Source organism: Loxodonta africana, chromosome 14 (assembly GCF_030014295.1).
Source record: "Loxodonta africana isolate mLoxAfr1 chromosome 14, mLoxAfr1.hap2, whole genome shotgun sequence".
NCBI classification, from domain to species: Eukaryota; Metazoa; Chordata; class Mammalia; order Proboscidea; family Elephantidae; genus Loxodonta; species Loxodonta africana.
In genome coordinates this window covers 53,814,894-53,832,538 of record NC_087355.1, presented here as the reverse complement: position 1 = coordinate 53,832,538, position 17,645 = coordinate 53,814,894, and the positions used below count along the sequence as shown (strand labels likewise).

At 44.2% G+C, this 17,645-nt stretch overlaps 1 protein-coding gene across 1 annotated transcript in view; it reads right to left on the bottom strand.

Moving 5' to 3' along the window:
* Positions 1-17,645, bottom strand: part of BAALC (BAALC binder of MAP3K1 and KLF4) — an 89,444-nt gene that overhangs the window by 7,466 nt on the left and 64,333 nt on the right. The window contains exon 2 of the mRNA XM_003408426.4: positions 13,003-13,172. Coding sequence (XP_003408474.2) covers positions 13,003-13,172 — 170 coding nt within the window. The remainder of the gene's footprint in view (positions 1-13,002; positions 13,173-17,645) is intronic.

Here is a 17,645-nt window from a genome sequence, read left to right as displayed (position 1 = left end):
AGTCAGAGAGGACTGAACGGCAACTGATTTATTAACTTGGCAAGTTAAACAACTGGAACAAGGACTATTTTATTTGAAACATGATAATTCCTGTTTTATGAAAGAGAAGCTTTCAAGTCTGAGACATGAGTCAAAAGGTGCCCACTCTTTCTATAGGAGCTCAGATGTTCAGGAGGTCAGTAGTTGCTACAATCTAGTTACAATTTAGAAACTGTAAATTCCAAGCTCAAATGAGAGAGGGAGAGACAGGTGAGGAAGAGAACTACTGAACTACACACACAGGTTATACCTCTAAATCTCAAGCAGTCATGAGACTGCTAAAATGAGGACTCTACCAGCACAACTAGATGGTGCCCTGCTACCACCACCAACTGCTTTGACAGGGATCACAATAGAGGGTCCTGGGTAGAGGTGGAGAAAAACGTAGAACAAAATTCTAACTCAAAAAAAAAAAAAAAAAAAAGACCAGACTTAATAGGCTGACAGAGATTGGAGAAACCCTGAGAGTATGGCCCCTGGATACCCTTTTAGCTCAGTAATGAAGTCACTCCTGAGGTTCACCCTTCAGCCAAAGATTACACAGGCCCATAAAACAAAACAAGAATAAATGGGCACACCAGCCCAGGGGCAAGGAGGAGAAGGCAGGAGGGGTCAGGAAAGCTGATAACAGGGAGCCTAAGGTTGAGAAAGTGAGAGTGTTGCTATGTCATGGGGTTGGCAACCAATGTTATAGAACAATATAAGGAGAAGCTAGTTTGCTCTGTAAACCTTCATCTAAAGTACAATGAAAATAGAAAACAAAAAATATATATATAAAATGAGGACTCTACTATCCAATCTGATTGGGTTGCACACAGAGACAAGTGTTAGCAATTGAAAGCTGTTACTGTTATTTATAGAAGATAAACAGTGAATAACAGGAACAGATTACTTATGAAAACAAATGGTTGGAGACAGGAACAGATTTGAGATGAATTGGTCCCCTCCACCCTGATGAGTATCCCACTTAGCAGATTAGGAGAGGAGCCCACTTATATCTAAAAGGACCTGCTCACCCTTCCAAATTACCCATGTCCGTTTCTGTGTCAGTAGGTGGGCATGCAATGGAAGAGATATCAGCTCAGCAATGTGTTCTCTGTCTCTCTCTGCAGCTTTTCTTGGCTGGATCTGGCCTCCTGTGCTTACTGGTCTAGCTCCTGACCAACTTTGGGAAAACCCTGGCCAGTGCCAGGGTTAGGCTGGCATTACCACAGCTTTCAAGGCAAAATTTTTACAGATAACCCTTGTATAGTATATGCCCAAACCTCTGTGGGCAACCTCTCAGCCCTTTGGACAGGTTTCCTCTCGGCCCCTTCAGGACAGACCTCCTCTCAGCCCCCTCTGGAAAAGCCTCCTCTTGACCCCTCCTGAACAGGCCTCCTCTCAGTCCCCTCTGGGCAGGCCTCCTCTTGGTCACCACTAGACAGGTCTCCTGTTGGCCTCTCTGGACAAGCCTCCTCTTGCTACCCTCTGGACAGGCCTCTTCTCAGCCTCAGGCTTACAGCTCTCAGCACAGCTGAGGTGTCTGTCACTGCCAAACACAGGCCAGCTCAGCCCCCACAGTTCCACGTGCTCTGCTCAGGCGTCTGCCTGCAGAGGCCTGGGCTTCGACTGCTTCCCCTTTACAGGGCACTCAGCTCTATTGGCAATCTCCTGCCCAGAGGTGCCTGGTGCTGCCGTTTTCTCCATGGACTGACTTGCCTACCACTGCTGTCCTGACTTCTCTCTCTGCTGGTGGGCCACTTCTGGGCCTCTCACCACTGGCTGTGCCACTGTTTCTCTTGGTCTTCAGTATTATCAACTCAGTGAGTATCACCAGTTTAGTGTTACAGTCCTTGGCGCATGTTACAGCTCTTTTATTAGGGTCAGGAGGTCCTCCGTGCAGGGACCCTGGGTCCAAAGAACATGCTCCTCTCCTGCCTCTTGTTGATTTAGGAGGTCTCAAAAAAGCTCTGTGAGATTGGCCGCTTATATAGAAAAATTCCTTGTCAATTTCAAGGCGTGGTTTCTCTAAGCCAACCAATCCTACTGGGTGGATTACAAGCAAACCGAACAATCTTTGAAAGCTGCTTATGCAGATAGCAAATAGACCAATTCTTGCAAGCTGCTTATGGGGCAGATTGTGGCCTGACCAAACATTTTGGGAGAATTGCAAACCCAGAGCCAGAAAGGCCACAAAATAAACCCATTGCATCACAACTACAATTCCAAATATTTTCTCTAGAAGTTCCAAGAAGTAAGCTGCTTTGCCCTCCTATGAGAAAAAAGCTATGAGGAATGGCTACACCACTTTGTCTCTCAGGCCTATGACACTTTGGACAAGGTAGATACTTTCCCTCTGACATGGCTTTCAGCCAGCCAAACCTTTTTATTTAACACCGCCTCCCCACCCCCGTTTTTAATGACAGGAAAAGAAGTGTCTCTAATACAATTACTGGCTTTAAAAAAAAAAAAAGCCTTATGGTTCCCAGTTCAACGATGAGAAGCCTACTTGGCACCTTTCTCTTCTGTGGCTGTCTGCTAATTTAATTCTTCCTCCACCTCTAATATTCTTGTTTTGTAAATTTTATCACCATTGACTCTTGTTAATGGGCCACATCTTGTTTCTCACCCACTTTTACAGCTGTTTTATTCTTCCCTTGACTTTTTTTGATTTCTGTAGACTTAGTCCCCCATGAATCGCAGATTTCAGCCTTCTTGATACCGCTTCTTTAATTGAAAGCCATTCATTGGTTGCTGTTTCCCAAGGGTAACCAGATTGGCTGTAATAACTCCTTGGCAGGCTTAACCCCAGATGGGCTTGTTTCTTTTTGGGGTTCAGAAGTAATAATCCAGCTCATTACCTGTGGAAGTCGGGCAGCCTTGCTGTTCCATGGAGGCCTGGACTCAAGAATAAAGCTAAATGTATTCAGAATCTTCCCACTTTCTCCAAAATGGAAATAAAGATATCCTTGGCTTTACTGTGACTTCACAAATTCTTAATGGGATTGTATGAACTTCTTCACAGTTCTTTACAGACAATGAAGAAAAGCAAGGCTTACTGAGATTATGATTTATCAGGCACCAATCTTCCTGTAAAACTAGCACCTTTTAATTATAAAACTAATACATGATCTTGGTGAAAAGAAATTCAAAGAGATGGGTACAGCAAAAAGTAACATTTGCCCTTATGCTCTGACCCCTAGTCCTCTCCCCAGTGTTAATCACAGGTAATAACTTCTTGTGGAGAACTGCAGGGCTTTTTTAAGCATAAACCAAACCAATTCATTTGCCATCAAGTCGATTCTGACTCACAGAGACCCTATAGGACTGGGCAGAACTGCCCATAGTATTTCCCAGGCTGTGAATCTTTTGTTTTTCTTGGTTTCTTTTTTTTTTTTAATCTCTACTTTAGATGGTTTACAGAACAAACTCACTTCTCATTAAACAATTAGTACACATATTGTTTTATGACATTGGTTGTCAACCCCACAACATGTCGGCATTCTCCCTTCTTGACCTTGGGTTCCCCATTACCAGCTTTCCTGTCCCCTCTTGCCTTCTCATTCTTGCCCCTGGACTGGTGTGTCCCTTTAGTCTCGTTTTGTTTTACAGACCTGTCTAATTTTTGGCTGAAGGGTGAGCCTCAGGAGTGACCTCAGTACTGAGCTAAAAGAGTGTCTGGAGGCCATACTCTCGAGGTGTCTCCAGGCCATACTCTCGAGGTGTCTCCAGCCTCTGTCAGACCAGTAAGTCTGGTGTTTTTTTTTTGTGAGTTAGAATTTTGTTCTACACTTTTCTCCAGCTCTGTCCAAGACCCTCTATTGTGATCCCTGTCAAAACATTCGGTGGTGGTAGCCAGGCACCACCTAGTTGTGTTGGACAAAGTCTGGTGGAAGATGTAGTACTTGTGTTCCATTAGTCCTTTGGACTAATCTCTCCCTTTGTCTTTGGTTTTCTTCTTTCTTCCTTGCTCCAGATGGGGTAGGACCGGTGGAGTATCTTAGATGGTCACTCGCAAACATTTAAGACCCCAGACGCTACTCACTAAAGTAGAATGTAGAACATTTTTTTTATAAGCTATATTATGCCAACTGAACTAGACGTTCCCTGAGACCATGGGCCCCACACAAAGCTGTAAATCTTTATGGAAGCAGACTGCCACATCTTCCTCCCAACTGGTGGGTTGGAACTGCCAACCTTTCAGTAAGCACCCAAATGCTTAGCCACTGTGCCATCAGGGCTCCCTATTCAAGCACAAGACCATGTTATTCTCTCTCCCTGTGTTCCTTCTTTACTTTTATTTTACTGTGGTGAGATATATTTAAAATTTGCCATTGTAACCATTTTTTAGTGTGCAATTCAGTGACATTTCCATATTTTTACACAAATAACACATGACTTCTATGTTTGCCAACTGCATCCTCACTCTGTGAGGTATTTTCATAAGCACCACTATGTCAATTTTTTTTTACATGTTGTTGTAAAAAAATTAGCATAGCATGCCTACAAAAATACCTCACTGGGGGAAGGTGCTGTTGGCAAACAAACGTAGAAGGCACACATTATTTGCATATAAATATGGTAATTACATTCACCATGTTGTGCTACCATCACTACTATTTATTTCCAAAAGTTTTACATCACCGCAAACAGAAACGCAATACCCCTTCAGCAATAATTCCCGTTCCCTCCTTTCCCCAGCCCCTAGTAACCACTAATAAATTTTGTCTCTACACATTTGCCTAGTCTAGATATTTTATATAAGTGGGATCATGCAGTATTTGTCCTTTTGTATCTGGCTTATTTCACTGAGAATGCCATTTTCAAGGTTCATCCATGTTGTAGCTCTCTCCCTATACTATTTCACTTCCTTCCTGGCCTTTAACCACGGTTTGAGTTATATATTTGTTTGGTTACTTGCTGATTTTCTGCTTTCTCCACAGATTATAAGCTTTGAGAAGGTAGGGACTCCATAATATAATTTAGTGCCTGTCACATAATAACCAAACCAAACCTGGTGCTGTTAAGTCAGTTCCAACTCCTGGTGACCCCATGTGTTACAGAGTAGAACTGCTCCATAGAATTTTCTTCGCACTTTTTTTCTGCAGTGCCCCTGGATGGGCTTGAACTACTAACTTTTCAGTTAGTAGCTGAGCACAAACCATCTGTGCCACCCAGGGACCTACTGGTATAATATTTATTGGGTATAATAGATACCCAGTAAAAACTCTGATTAAGACCACATGTGTAAAGGTAAATCTTCAGAAAGGAAGAAGGAAGAAAGAAGGGAGGGAGGAAGGAAGGAAGGAAAAATCCCTGGGAACAGACCTGTTTGTATTGCCCTGCTTAAATGTCCTAGAACTTCCCTGACAAGATTTCAATTATGCTCATAATTGATCATTCCCTGCACCACCCCTGAGAGATTGGCAAAAGTGTTACTATGTTCACTTTTCTGATGAGGCAACTGAAGTCACTCAGGCTAAAGGAATTTTCCTAAGGCCTAAGTCAAATACAGGTGGTGAGTCAAACGAAAGATGGTGACCCCAGGTCCCCCATTCAGCCTCCCACAACTCTGCCAAAGCTTACTCTAAATTCTCCATTGTTGTTTCAGTTAATAGGAAGAGCATGGAGTTAAAGGCAGAAGACCTGTGTCATGGATTGAATTGTGTTACCCCAAAATGTGTGTCAACTTTGTTAGGCCATGATTCCCAGTATGGTGTGGTTGTCCTCTATTTTGTGATTTTCCTAGGTGTTATAATCTGCCTGTGGATAAAAAGGATTAGGGTGGGATATAACACCCTTGCTCAGGTCACATCCTTGATCCAATGTAAAGGGAGTTTCCCTGGGGTGTGGCCTGCACCACCTTTTATCTAAAAGGAAAAGAAGCAGACAGAGAGTTGGGGACCTCATACTGCCGAGAAATCAGTGCCGGGTGCAGAGCATGTCCTTTAGATCCAGGGTTCCTGTGCACAGATGTTCCTAGTCTAGAGAAAGATTTATGACAAGGACCTTCCTCCAGAGCTGACATCTCCTGGAGCTGACACCCTGAATTTGGACTTCTAGCCTACTAGACTGTGAGGAAATAAATTTCTCTTTGTTAAAGCCATCCGCCATCCACTTTTGGTATTTCTGTTATAGCAGCACTAGATCACTAAGAGAATCTGGGTTTTAATTCCAATACAGCCAAGCTACTACTCTCTGTGCCAAGTTGGCCAAATATCTATCCTTTTTTGAGCCTCTGTTTTCCCATGTGGGAAATGATGCTGTTGACCACTTAGAGTTGTGAGGATTGAAATGATGTCATATCCAGTGTGTCTGGCACCTAGTAGGCACTCCCAAAATGTTGGCGTCCTCATCTGCCCACTTCCCAAAATATTAAAGATCGGATCCCTGTTAGCTAAAATTCAAGATATCTTTTTTCTTTTCAGTTAAGTCCCATTAAAAGGAGAGAAACAATAGCAAACCTCTTACTGTCCCCAAATTCCATGGATTTATTTGTTTCTGCTTCATGTATTTTTCTGGCCTTAATACAAAGTCAGTCAGGGAAGATTTGATCATAGCAACTCTACCAAAGGTCAGGCTGCAACCTGAGGAAGGCAGGGATCAAATCATGCTTCAGGTAAAATTCTCAAGAACTCCCCAAGGCTAGAGCGAATCCTGCACAGACCACAGCCCCACGCAGGACACTCTCTAAGGCCTAGGGACTTTTATCTATAATGTACCCCAAGCCATCAGGAGTTATTGTTTCTCAACTTGAACCTCAGATAGAAAGAAGATCAAACATCAGGAAAGCAGCAGAACTTGCTTTAGAAAAGTAATGGAGTTCCCACAGAGCAGACCTTATATGATGGCGATGCTGGAGGGTGCATGGTAAGAATGAAGCCATGAGAAACTTGTCTAATCTTAGAATTACTAGGCTGGTCTCAGTTAATCAACAGTTAATCAGGTAGTTATTGAGTACCTACAGTTTCTAAGTCAACTCCAACTCATGAAAACTCCATGTATGTCAGAGTAGAACTGGGCTCCATTGGTTTTTCAGTGGCTGATTTTTTGGAAATTTTTTTTTCAAGGGGCCTCTGGGTGGGCTCAAAACTCCAACCTTTAGGTTAGCAGCTGAGCCCATGTTAACTGTTTGCACCACGCAGGGACTCAACTGAGTAGCTACTAGGTGCATGACTCTGAAATAGGCCCATGGGACAAGGGAAGAATATAAAGAATAAGGAGGTCTCTGTCCTGAAAGACACACACACACACACACACACACACACACACACACACACTCCTCTACTGCTAAATCCCTTCCTTTTTCCCAGACTTGACCTAGTGAGCGCACCAAAGTGCCTTCCTAACAGGTCTGTCTTTGGTTTTCCCCAATGGTTTCTTTTGTTCTCTCCCTGTTTTTCTAGGAGAGGTCTATATTTATTTTCCAAACTCCTCCCTCATACATCTCATATTACTGTTGTCCAAGAGAAATTCTGGGCTGGGCCTAACCTCTCTCTTGATTGGGCCGCCCTCTCTGGCCACAATCATCTCTGTGAGGCCTCACCTGGGGTGAGGTGGGGACCACTCCTTAGCAGAGGATCAGCCCAAAACAAAAACCAAACCAAACCCAGTGCCGTCGAGTCTATTCCAACTCATAGTGACCCTATAGGACAGGGTAGAACTGCCCCGTAGAGTTTCCAAGGAGTGCCTGGCGGATCTGAACTGCCAACCTTTTGGTTAGCAGCCGTAGCACTTAACCACTATGCCACCAGGGTTTCCATTGGTAATTCCTTTAGCACAGTCTAATCACTTTGCCAAAAATAATAAAGCAACTTGAAAATATGCAGCTTCTGAAGACACAAAGGCTCATTGGGAGTCCAGCCACATACTCAGAGCTTTGTCTGCCTGCCGCTGTATCCACATATACAGTTCTGCCTGAGCTGAATACTTGAGGAGGTAGTTCTGGGGAAGAAAAACAAGAGGTCTAAGCCCAGGGAAATGGCGCATTCAGGTGAGAATAAACATCTGGTGGCAGCACGGAGTTCCCAAACAATTAGTTAGCAGGAGAGGACAAGCAACTACACAGCTTCCTCTTGGGTTGTTTACTGAGCTCAGGGAGAGAGGTGAATGAAGGAGAACTAGCCTGATGCTGAGGAGTTGATAAGGTCCCAAATTACAAGGGGAAATCAAGGTGCAATCAAGAAAGAGCAAGAGCAACCCACCAAGACAGTTCCAATTTGCAAAAGATCAGTTTTGCCATATTCTTTTTGCCAGTTAATACCTATTAACAGCAGGCATGAGGTAAGGGCCAAGGAAAACTGGAATAAGGAAAATACAGTTTGTTTGATGAGATACAAGGCGGGGAAGGGCTCAGAAAATGAAGCGCTGTTGCTCACTGTCATTAGCAACATTAGATGCCCCTCATGGCCCTTCAGAAAGTGATTTGAACTGCGGGATGGCATCTCTGTGAAATAGAGTAGTTGCTACACCCTACTAGTGATTTTAAGTAGTTCCACAACTATACATGTGCGTCGAAGCTCATCAAATTATACTCTCAAAACAGTGAATGCTGTTGAATGTAAATTATACCTGAATAAAGCTGGTTAAAAAAAAAAGCCAAATTCTTTCTAATCCCTGTGTGTTTCTATATGGCCTGTACTCCACTCCTTGCCCATCACCATCTCCCCTACTTCTCTTCTGCTGGCCTGCTCCTCTTCAGCCACACTGGCCTCCTTACGTTGCCTCAAACCTTTCTATTTGCTCCTTTTGGAAGGCTCTTCCCCAGGCACCCACAGGGCTCACATCCTCCCTGTCTTTAGGTCCCTGCTCAGAGGTCACTCCATAGACATGTCTTCCCTTACCCCTGCACGTGGCTGTCCCTGCTGTTGTTAGGTGTCATCAAGTCAATTTTGACTCAAAGCAACTCCACGTGACAGAGTTGAACTGTCCCATAGGGTTTTTATAGGCTGTAATCTTTACAGGAGCAGATTGCCAGGTCTTTCTCCTGCGGAGTCGCTGGTGGATATGAATAGTCAACCTTTCGGTTAGCAGTTGCGCACTTAACCGTTACACCATTATATATATATGCACACATTATATCATTATATTTTTATTTACTTGTTTATTGGCTCTCTTCCATCTATAACAGAAGCTCCATGAGGGCAGGGACACTGTCCGTTTCGCTCATTGTTGTATCCCCAGCACTTATAATACCTGATAAATATAAATATTTGTGAAATGACAAAATAAAGTGGCTCTGAATTCAGAAGGGGAAAATAAAAGTGCTATTTTTCTGCCAACTCACCCCACTCAAAATCTTATCAGTAGATACTCAATGAATGATTTTGGAATACATACAAAGGAATTAATCATTTTATGAGAATATATAAAGCAGCAAGTAATTCACGGCATTAAAATGTCTTATGAGGCAGTAGATCTAAAATTTATCCCACCCTGGATTGGAGCCAGGTCCCAGACCCCACTGTTTCCCAGAAGGGCCTATTATTGGTGGTTACACGTGTGCAGGTTCACCAAGAGCTGTTGCTGGGAGTCGACTCTGACTTCTGCAGAGTAGAAAAGCTCCACAGGGTTTTCAAGGCTGTGACCTTTCAGGAGCAGATCACCAGTCCTCCGTAAGTTTCAACCACCGACCTTTAGGCTAGTAGTCCAGTGCTTAACCTTAGAGCTTCAGGAATACACAGGAAAGCTACCTGGAGTGTATGTAAGTTATTGTCTCCATGTCAGAGAGAGAAGCTTCAGCTGAGAAGCTTCAGGTTATCTAAGAGCAGCTGGGTGCCGGAGTAGAGAAAGGACATAAACAGCCCTCTTTCCTTTCCCTTAAGAGCTCAGCTGCTAACCAAAAGGTTGGCAGTTGGAATCCACCAGCCATGCCTTGGAAACCCTATACGGTAGTACCGCTCTGTCCTACAGGGTCACTATGAGCCAGAATCAACTCGACCGCAACGAGTTTGGTTTGGGTTTGGTTTTCTTTGCCTATTTCTGGCCATTCAGCGAAGGGAGTGGTAGAAGCCAAAAATGCCTCTGGGTGAGTTCAAACCACCAACCTTTCAGCTAGTAGTCCAGTGCTTAACTGTTTGTGCCACCCAGGGACCCCCAGAAGGGCCTAGGGTTTGTTGATAGTTTTTCTTCTAACCACGCAGCCCAGACTCTTGCCCACCACAGAGAGACACACAACTTGGTAGAACGCTTATCCCTGAATCAGGGAAACGAGGTTTGTATCACCCAGCAGAGGGTGCAGGTCCTCGAGACCTGACCTCTCTGCCCCTGAGTTTCCCTGGAAGGAGCCCTTGTAAATGGACACCTCAGACAGAAAAATCTTTGCCATGGCCTTTGAAGGATTCTGGTTATCTGGTGGTTGGTGAGGTCCCAGGATCCAAAGACCACTGATGCACTCCAGCAACTGTTAGAGTGCTTTAAACTGAAGTTCTTTGCTCCCTGGCTTTATCTGGGAAATAGTTACAACATAGCCATTGTGTATTGAATTGTGAAAACAAAAGCTGCACAGATTGCTTATCAACATGCGCCATCTGCCCTGTAGGGCTGTTTGTCAGGTGTGTGTGTGGTCGCCACTCCCCTGCCACACAGCTTCCACCACTGCGGAGCCCGTCTCTAGCACGCATATGGCCTTGTTCATGCCACACAACCAAGTGAACCTCAGCTTCCTTGTCTATCAAATGGGGTGATGCTCACTCCACAGTGTTCTTGGGAGGATTCTGTGAGCCAGTAGCCCTAGAAGCACTTTGTAAACTGCTGGACACAGTTTTGAAGTGATGCGTGATGGGGGCAGGAAGTGAGACAGGGGAGCAAGGGCATGGACCCTGCCATTCTCCAGGCAAAACTATCTCCTCACTACCACTGCCCTTCCTGGCTCAAACGCTAGGGGCACAAGTGTGGGGAGGAAGCTGGGGGGCATATGCTGGCCTCACATCAGAACACTCGCCAGTTTTTGAGCAGTTCTATGGTGCCCAGACTGCCTTGAGAGATGCAGTGAAGACTGGGCCTCTAGGACGCCAGTTTATGCACAGGCACAGGGGGCAGCGGTGGTTTAGCGGTAGAATTTTCACCCTCCATGCAGAAAACCCAAGCACAGCCACCACCTGTCTGTCGGTGGAGGCTTGTGTGTTGCTCTGATACTGAACAGGTTTCAGCAGAGCTTCCAGACTGAGACGGGATAGGAAGAAAGGCCTGATGACCTGCTTCCAGAAATCAACCAATGAAAACCCTATGGATAATAACGGTCTGATCCGGTTGTGCATGGGGTCGCCGTGAGTCAGAGGCCAACTCGACAGCAGCAACAACAGTAACATGCACAGGAGAAGTTGACAGCAGCCTGCAGAGGGTGATGGGCAAGATCCGAGGAAGGCTACTGCTACCCTCTAACAGTCCCTCCCATTATCTTCTATAGAGCCTGAACCCAGACAAACAAACCCATTGCTGTAGAGTTGATTCTGATTCATAGTGGCCCCACATGCTACAGAGTAGAACTGCTCCATAGGGTTTTCTTGCCTGTAATCTTAACAGAAGCAGATCACCAGGCCTTTCTTCCATAGTGGGGTTAGGTGGACTTGAAATGCCAACCTTCAGGTTAGTAGTCGGGTTATGACACTGTGTGGCTGACCGTCCTTGCTAATCCTTACTGCCCTTCTAACAGCACATCTCAGTTTACAAAGAGTATGCCCATCTGTTCTCTCATTTTCATATTATTTCCATTCTGTGGATAAGGAACCTGAGACTCTGAGCGACTGAGTGATTCCTGAAAGACCACTTAGTTAATAAGCATTAGAGCTGAACGTGCAACATGTTTTCTGAGCAAAGCTTAGAGAGGTAACTCACTGACGTAAGCAAGAATTCTATCATAAGATAACCAGATGCACCCTCAGAAAACAGGTGACATTGGTCCGAAAGTACAGGACCAGTCAGTTTTGACAGGTAAGAGGGGAGAAGAATGGGTCTGGAGCATAGGATGAGCTGTGGACTTTGAAGGGAGGTGGGATGAGGGGAAGAGGAGAAAGTGGGGGAAGGAGCTGAGTGGGAACTTAGGTTACTAGGAGCATCTTTCTGGGCTGGACCCTCTCCTACTCATGGGGTTCTCACTCCATCCATGGGATTCTCATTGGGGAGGAACCAAGGGCAGCAGGAGGAGCACTTCCTAAGACTATCCAGTTGCCTTCGTGTTGACTCCAACTCATGGCAGCCCCATGTGTGTCAAAGTAGAAATGCACTCCATAAAGTTTTCAGTGGCTGATTTTTCAGAAGTAGATTGCCATGCCTTTCTTTTGAGGTGATGCTGGGTAGACTAGAACCTCCAACCTTTTGGCTAGTAGCCAAGTGTGTTAACCTTTGCACTACCCAGAGACTCCTCCCATATATACCTCTGGGAGAAAAAAAAGGATCAGAAAGGATGCAGGCCAGATCCAGATGCCCTAGTCCTGCCTCCTCTCCAACGGCACCAGTCTGGGAATGCTGCTGCCACCATGTTCTGCTAAGAGGCCCCCTCCCCTGTCTGGTTGGAGTCTCTAAAGTAAAATACCAGGACTCGTGTCCTACCACGTCGGTGCTCTCTCTCCTTCCCCTGCCTACTCGCCATCCTACCATCCCCTGAGACAGGCTGACTGCCTGGCCTAAGATTGACTGCTGTAATCAGCATTCCCGTAACTGAGTCCTGTTCTCATTGTCAAGATGGTGAAAGCTGCAACAGAAAAGGAGATCCTCCAACAAAGCTGTATTTAAGCAACAAGCACGTCCTTTAATATAGAAATATCAAGAACACATTTCTGTTCATTCAATAACGACAACAACAAAACAACCTCCAGGCAAGAGCAGGGTCTTGGTATTTTGTTTGCAACAAATTTGACATGGATGGGATGGCGAATTTCAGTTGCCAAAGTGGCCCAGGGCACAGCCTCAGCCTGGCTTTGCCCTGACCAAGCTCTACCCCCTTTCTCCAGTACCAAGTTGGTTTTGTGGCTGTGATCCTACCTCAGTGGTCCGAAGGCCATTATTCTGTTTCTGGGTCAGGGGGCCTGAGCTGAGACTCTGGGGGTTGGGGCACTGGGTCCCGCAGCTCATCGTCTTCTCTGGGTTGGATATTCCACTTGGGACCGAAGATCGGGGAACACCATTGGAGGACGGTCCATCTTCCAGCACACCTGGGAAGGTAAGAAGAGAATGGCACCACAGGCTTGCACATGACAGTTGCTGCAAACAATTCCCCATAATCTTCATTCCATGTTGAAGGTTAAGTTGTCAGCAAGAGCCAAAATGTAGTTCAGGCCTGTCTTTAGTTCAACCATTTAACTCTGGTCAAGCCTCATAAGTTTTAGCTCTTATACAAATACATTGAAGATAGATATTTTTTTGTACCATTAAATAGTCTACCATATTATTTTTCTTAATTTGATGTTTATTTTTTCCAAAAATTTATTATAAAATTTTTCACACATTCAGTAAGTTTCAAAGAATGTTACTTATTTTTTTAATAAATTTTTTTTAGTCCACATTATTTTTTTAAACATAGTCACCCATTGTATTTAACTAAGTCCCTATAATTGCATCTTTTTTCTACTTTTCCATTATAATAAATGTCACTGTGATGAAACTCCTTGTAGTTAAGACTTTATTCTTAATTACTTCATTGGGATAAATTCCTAGAAGTGGGATGAGTGGCTTAATGTTATGCAGAGATTCTCGTGTAATTCCAGCTCAATGTGTTGACTTGTGCAGGTGCCTTTCCTGTAATGAACGCCAAGAAATGAAAGAAAGGAGCTTAAATTAAAAAAAAATAGCCTCGCTGATAAACAATAGGAATAATATCTTGAGGATGGAGAGTATCTGATTTTAGAATGGCCCAGGAAGCATGAGGACAGCTTTCATGGAGGATTCTAGAGGCAGAGAGAAGCCCTGCCACAGCCTACAGGGAGGCCAGGAGTATCCAGGTAGGTCAGCCATTCTATTCCTCCCCCAGCTGAGGCCAGGCAGCAATGATGGAGGAGTCTGTGAGGGGCTCAGCTCTGAGATGTGCAGTGCTCTCTGGGGCTGGTCATACCCAGTAGAAAGAGAAGATTCATGCCAAGAAGACTGACTTTATGAAAACAGTTGCAGGAGTTTGGGCCTTTCCCATCCCTGTCCTCCAAGTGAGCTTCTCATACAAATGTAGATTCTAATGGGAAATTTCAGTTACAAAAATGAGTTTAAAAAAAAAAAAAGGAAGAATAAACATTTGAGGAAGGTCAGCACTTAAAGATAACTAATTCTATAAATGAAGACAGTTCACCAAAGGAAATTGAGTTAATATGGTATGCAGGAACCATGCAGGAGAGAATTTTAAATAAGTATAATTAGTCCACTCAGAAAAATGAGAGAAGATAACATAACCCCCAAATAAGAACAAGAGTAACCAAAAAGAGATCAACTGGAGACATTTGAAAAAGTAATCTTAACTGTTGAAAGGAGAGGAAAAAAAAAAAAAAAACCTCAGTGAAGAAGCTGATATAAAGTCCAATTTAGTGAGCTGGAAGATGGAGTCAAGAAATTCCTTTAGATGGTAGTAACAAAGGGATAAAATGAATTCATGAAAAACTGGTTAGGAAACACCTCATGGGATTTGGTTTCTCGGTTTGGAGTTTTAGGGTTGTGGTTTCAAGGCACATTCCAGTTAATTGGCTAAATATAGTGTTTGGTGCTTCTGTCTCCTAGTTCAATTCACAGTGCCTGGGGTCTTAAAAGCTTGCAAACGGCCATACAAGGTACAGTTGGTCTCTATTGGCATAGAACAACAGAGGAAGGAGAATCAGGAAGAGAAGGAGGTTATGGAATGTGTGGCTAATTGACTCCATGAACAACAGCCTCCTTTGTCATGAGACCAGGAGAACGGGATGGTGCCTATCATTACTATATGTTTTGATCAAAGAGTCTATAGAGGAATCGTGTTCAAAAGGGTGAAATGCAGAACAAAAGTTCAGATTTCATGGAATCCAGACTTTCTGAAGCCATGGAGGCTGGAAGAACCACTGAAACTGACTGCCCTGAGATAATCTTTCAACCTTAAACAAAAATATGCCCTGAAGTCTTTTTAAAACCAAGCAATAGTTTAGTCTAACTAGTAGAGAATGCCTGACTTGAGCATTACGTTGTTTTAAGACAATCTCTATGGGATTAAATTGACAACAGCAACTCAAAAGTTTAGACAGGAAACTTAGGGGGCAGTCAGTTTATGTTAATGGGGGAGAAACAATTTGTAAAAGGAGGGTGAGAATGTTTCCACGACTTGAATGTAATCAATGTCATTGAGTTGTACATGTAGAAATTGTTGAATTGGTGTATGCTCGGCTGTGTATACTCTGAACAACAATAAATATAAAATAAATAATTAAAAGAAACAAAAACAGGTTAGGAGACATGGGGGCTCCAGGCCCAGAAGTTACAACCTCAATCTAACAGGAATTTCGGAAGGAGAGAGTAGAGAAAATTGAGAGGAAGCAAAAGTCACATAAATAGATAAGAATTTCTTAGAAGGGAAGAAGACATGAGACTCAGATTGAAATAGCCCATCAAATAGCCACCAGATTAAAAAAAAAAAAAGAAACTCGACCTAGCCAGATCTTGGTGAAATTTAAGAATGCCCATAATAACAAGAAAACCTTCAAAAGAGAAAAAAAAAAAAAATCAAGAATGAGTTTGACATCTGGCTTTTCATGAGCAACCACTGAAAATAAGACGGCTATGGAAAAACATCTTCAAAATTTCAAATGATACACACATTTGTAAGTCTTTTGCCACAAATTGCCAAATTTCCCTCTGTAAGTATTCCTCCAGCTACCCAATTACCCTGCTGCCAAGAGTATATGAAACTGCTCATATCTCCCAAACTCTCACAAATACTGATATGCTTTCTTTCTTTCTATTTTTGTTACTTTAAGAGGCAAAATAAAGTATGCCATTGCTTGGATTTACACTTTCTTTGTTTACTAGAGATGTTATATCATTATTTATACATCTATTGACTATGTATTTGTATGCTTAACTGTCATCTATCTATCTGTCCTTTGGGGTGTTTGCCTGTGTTTGCTTTTAATCAAACTTAAGGAAAACAAATAAAATCCTTCCCCAGAGTGCTGAGAAATTATTTGCCATCAGGTAGGCATCAGAAGCATAAGCCCAAGGCAGGGACTCAGCCTGTCCAAGTCTAGGGTGGATATGCCTTCAGCCTTTGGGGCTGCTGGGTGAACCTCAAGGCGGCTCCCGGCCAGTGCTACCTTGGCTGTTTATTGCAGTATGCTGTCCAAATGTTATCATTTTCAGTGCATGCTGTGTGTCTGGGTTGAGGATGGGTGAGAGGCCATTACTAAGCTGTTTATCAATCGCACCATGCTGCTACCAGCCTGGGATGAGGATGGCCACCAACTTCTCCTGCCCTTAGATGTGACAAGATGTGTACCTGACCTCAGCCCTCCCCACACTTGTGCTCAGGCCCCCGTGAGGGATGGAGAGGAGGATGGAACATCTCCCTTCCTTGCCTGAACCAGTGCAACCCAGTTGCTGTCTCTGGTAGAGGGCGGCAGCAGTGGTGGGGTGATAGTAGGAAGGCGAGGAACAGGCAGTGGAGAGCACATTCCAGGGAAGAAGGAAGTGAGACTGTGCATGAGCCAAAGCTCCATGCCCCCAGCACATGCTCCACTATCCCATCGGCCTTTACTTACAAAACCCAATTCAAAGATAAAATTATTAAGAATTTCAAGATAGTCTATAGAACATTAAACCCTAAGCATACGGCCTCTTCTGAGGTGGGGCTCTGGGCAGCAGCCCTGGTTGCATGTCCAGGAAGCCAGCCCTGCCCACATTTAAAACAGATCAGGGCAGATGCGGTGAAATAAGTTCCTTTACATGGCCTTTTGCCTTGGTTCTTTGGAGAAACAGTTTTAGAGGTTTTTCACCTACCCTGAGGAGTTACCTTTGCCCTAGTTTTGTACCTACAGAGTTTGTTACTTTTGTCTAGGTTGATTGACATTTCCTGGGTAAGCTGTAAACAACTTGGTTTAATACTTTTTGTCTGGTTCTGGGCTGCAGCTCATCCTGTGATTGGTATGCACCTTGCAGGGATTGGTCAATATACTATGCAAATAAAGTGACTATGGACTATGCAAATGAGGTGACTATAGCCTACTATGCAAAAGAAGTATCTGTGGCCTACCGAGAGGGGATTGGTCAGTTCATGGCCCTGGCGAGAGGGCCATGCCTTGAAACAGACGAGGGGTTTGTGTACATATGCAGCCAACCCCACAGAGGTTTTTCACACAGAAAGAAGCAGGAAGAAGGAGAAAGGAGAACAGGCTAGATAGAAGAAGCAGAGAGAGAGACAAGGCAAGGAACCTCTTAAAACAGCTATAACACGGATCAAGGGCTGTAACACTGAAGACAGCAAGAGGCCCAGAAGACGCCCTGTGGCAGAGTCCATGGTGACAGACGACAGGGCTGAGAGGAGCTTGTCCTCAGGGGCCCAGAGGAGGCTTGCACAGCCAAAAGGAACTGAGAGAGCTGTCCTGCACTGAAGAAGGGAGACTTTGCCTACCTGCTTCCTGATCCTGACCCTGAGTTGTAGCCTGTTATTTCTTTAATAAACCACT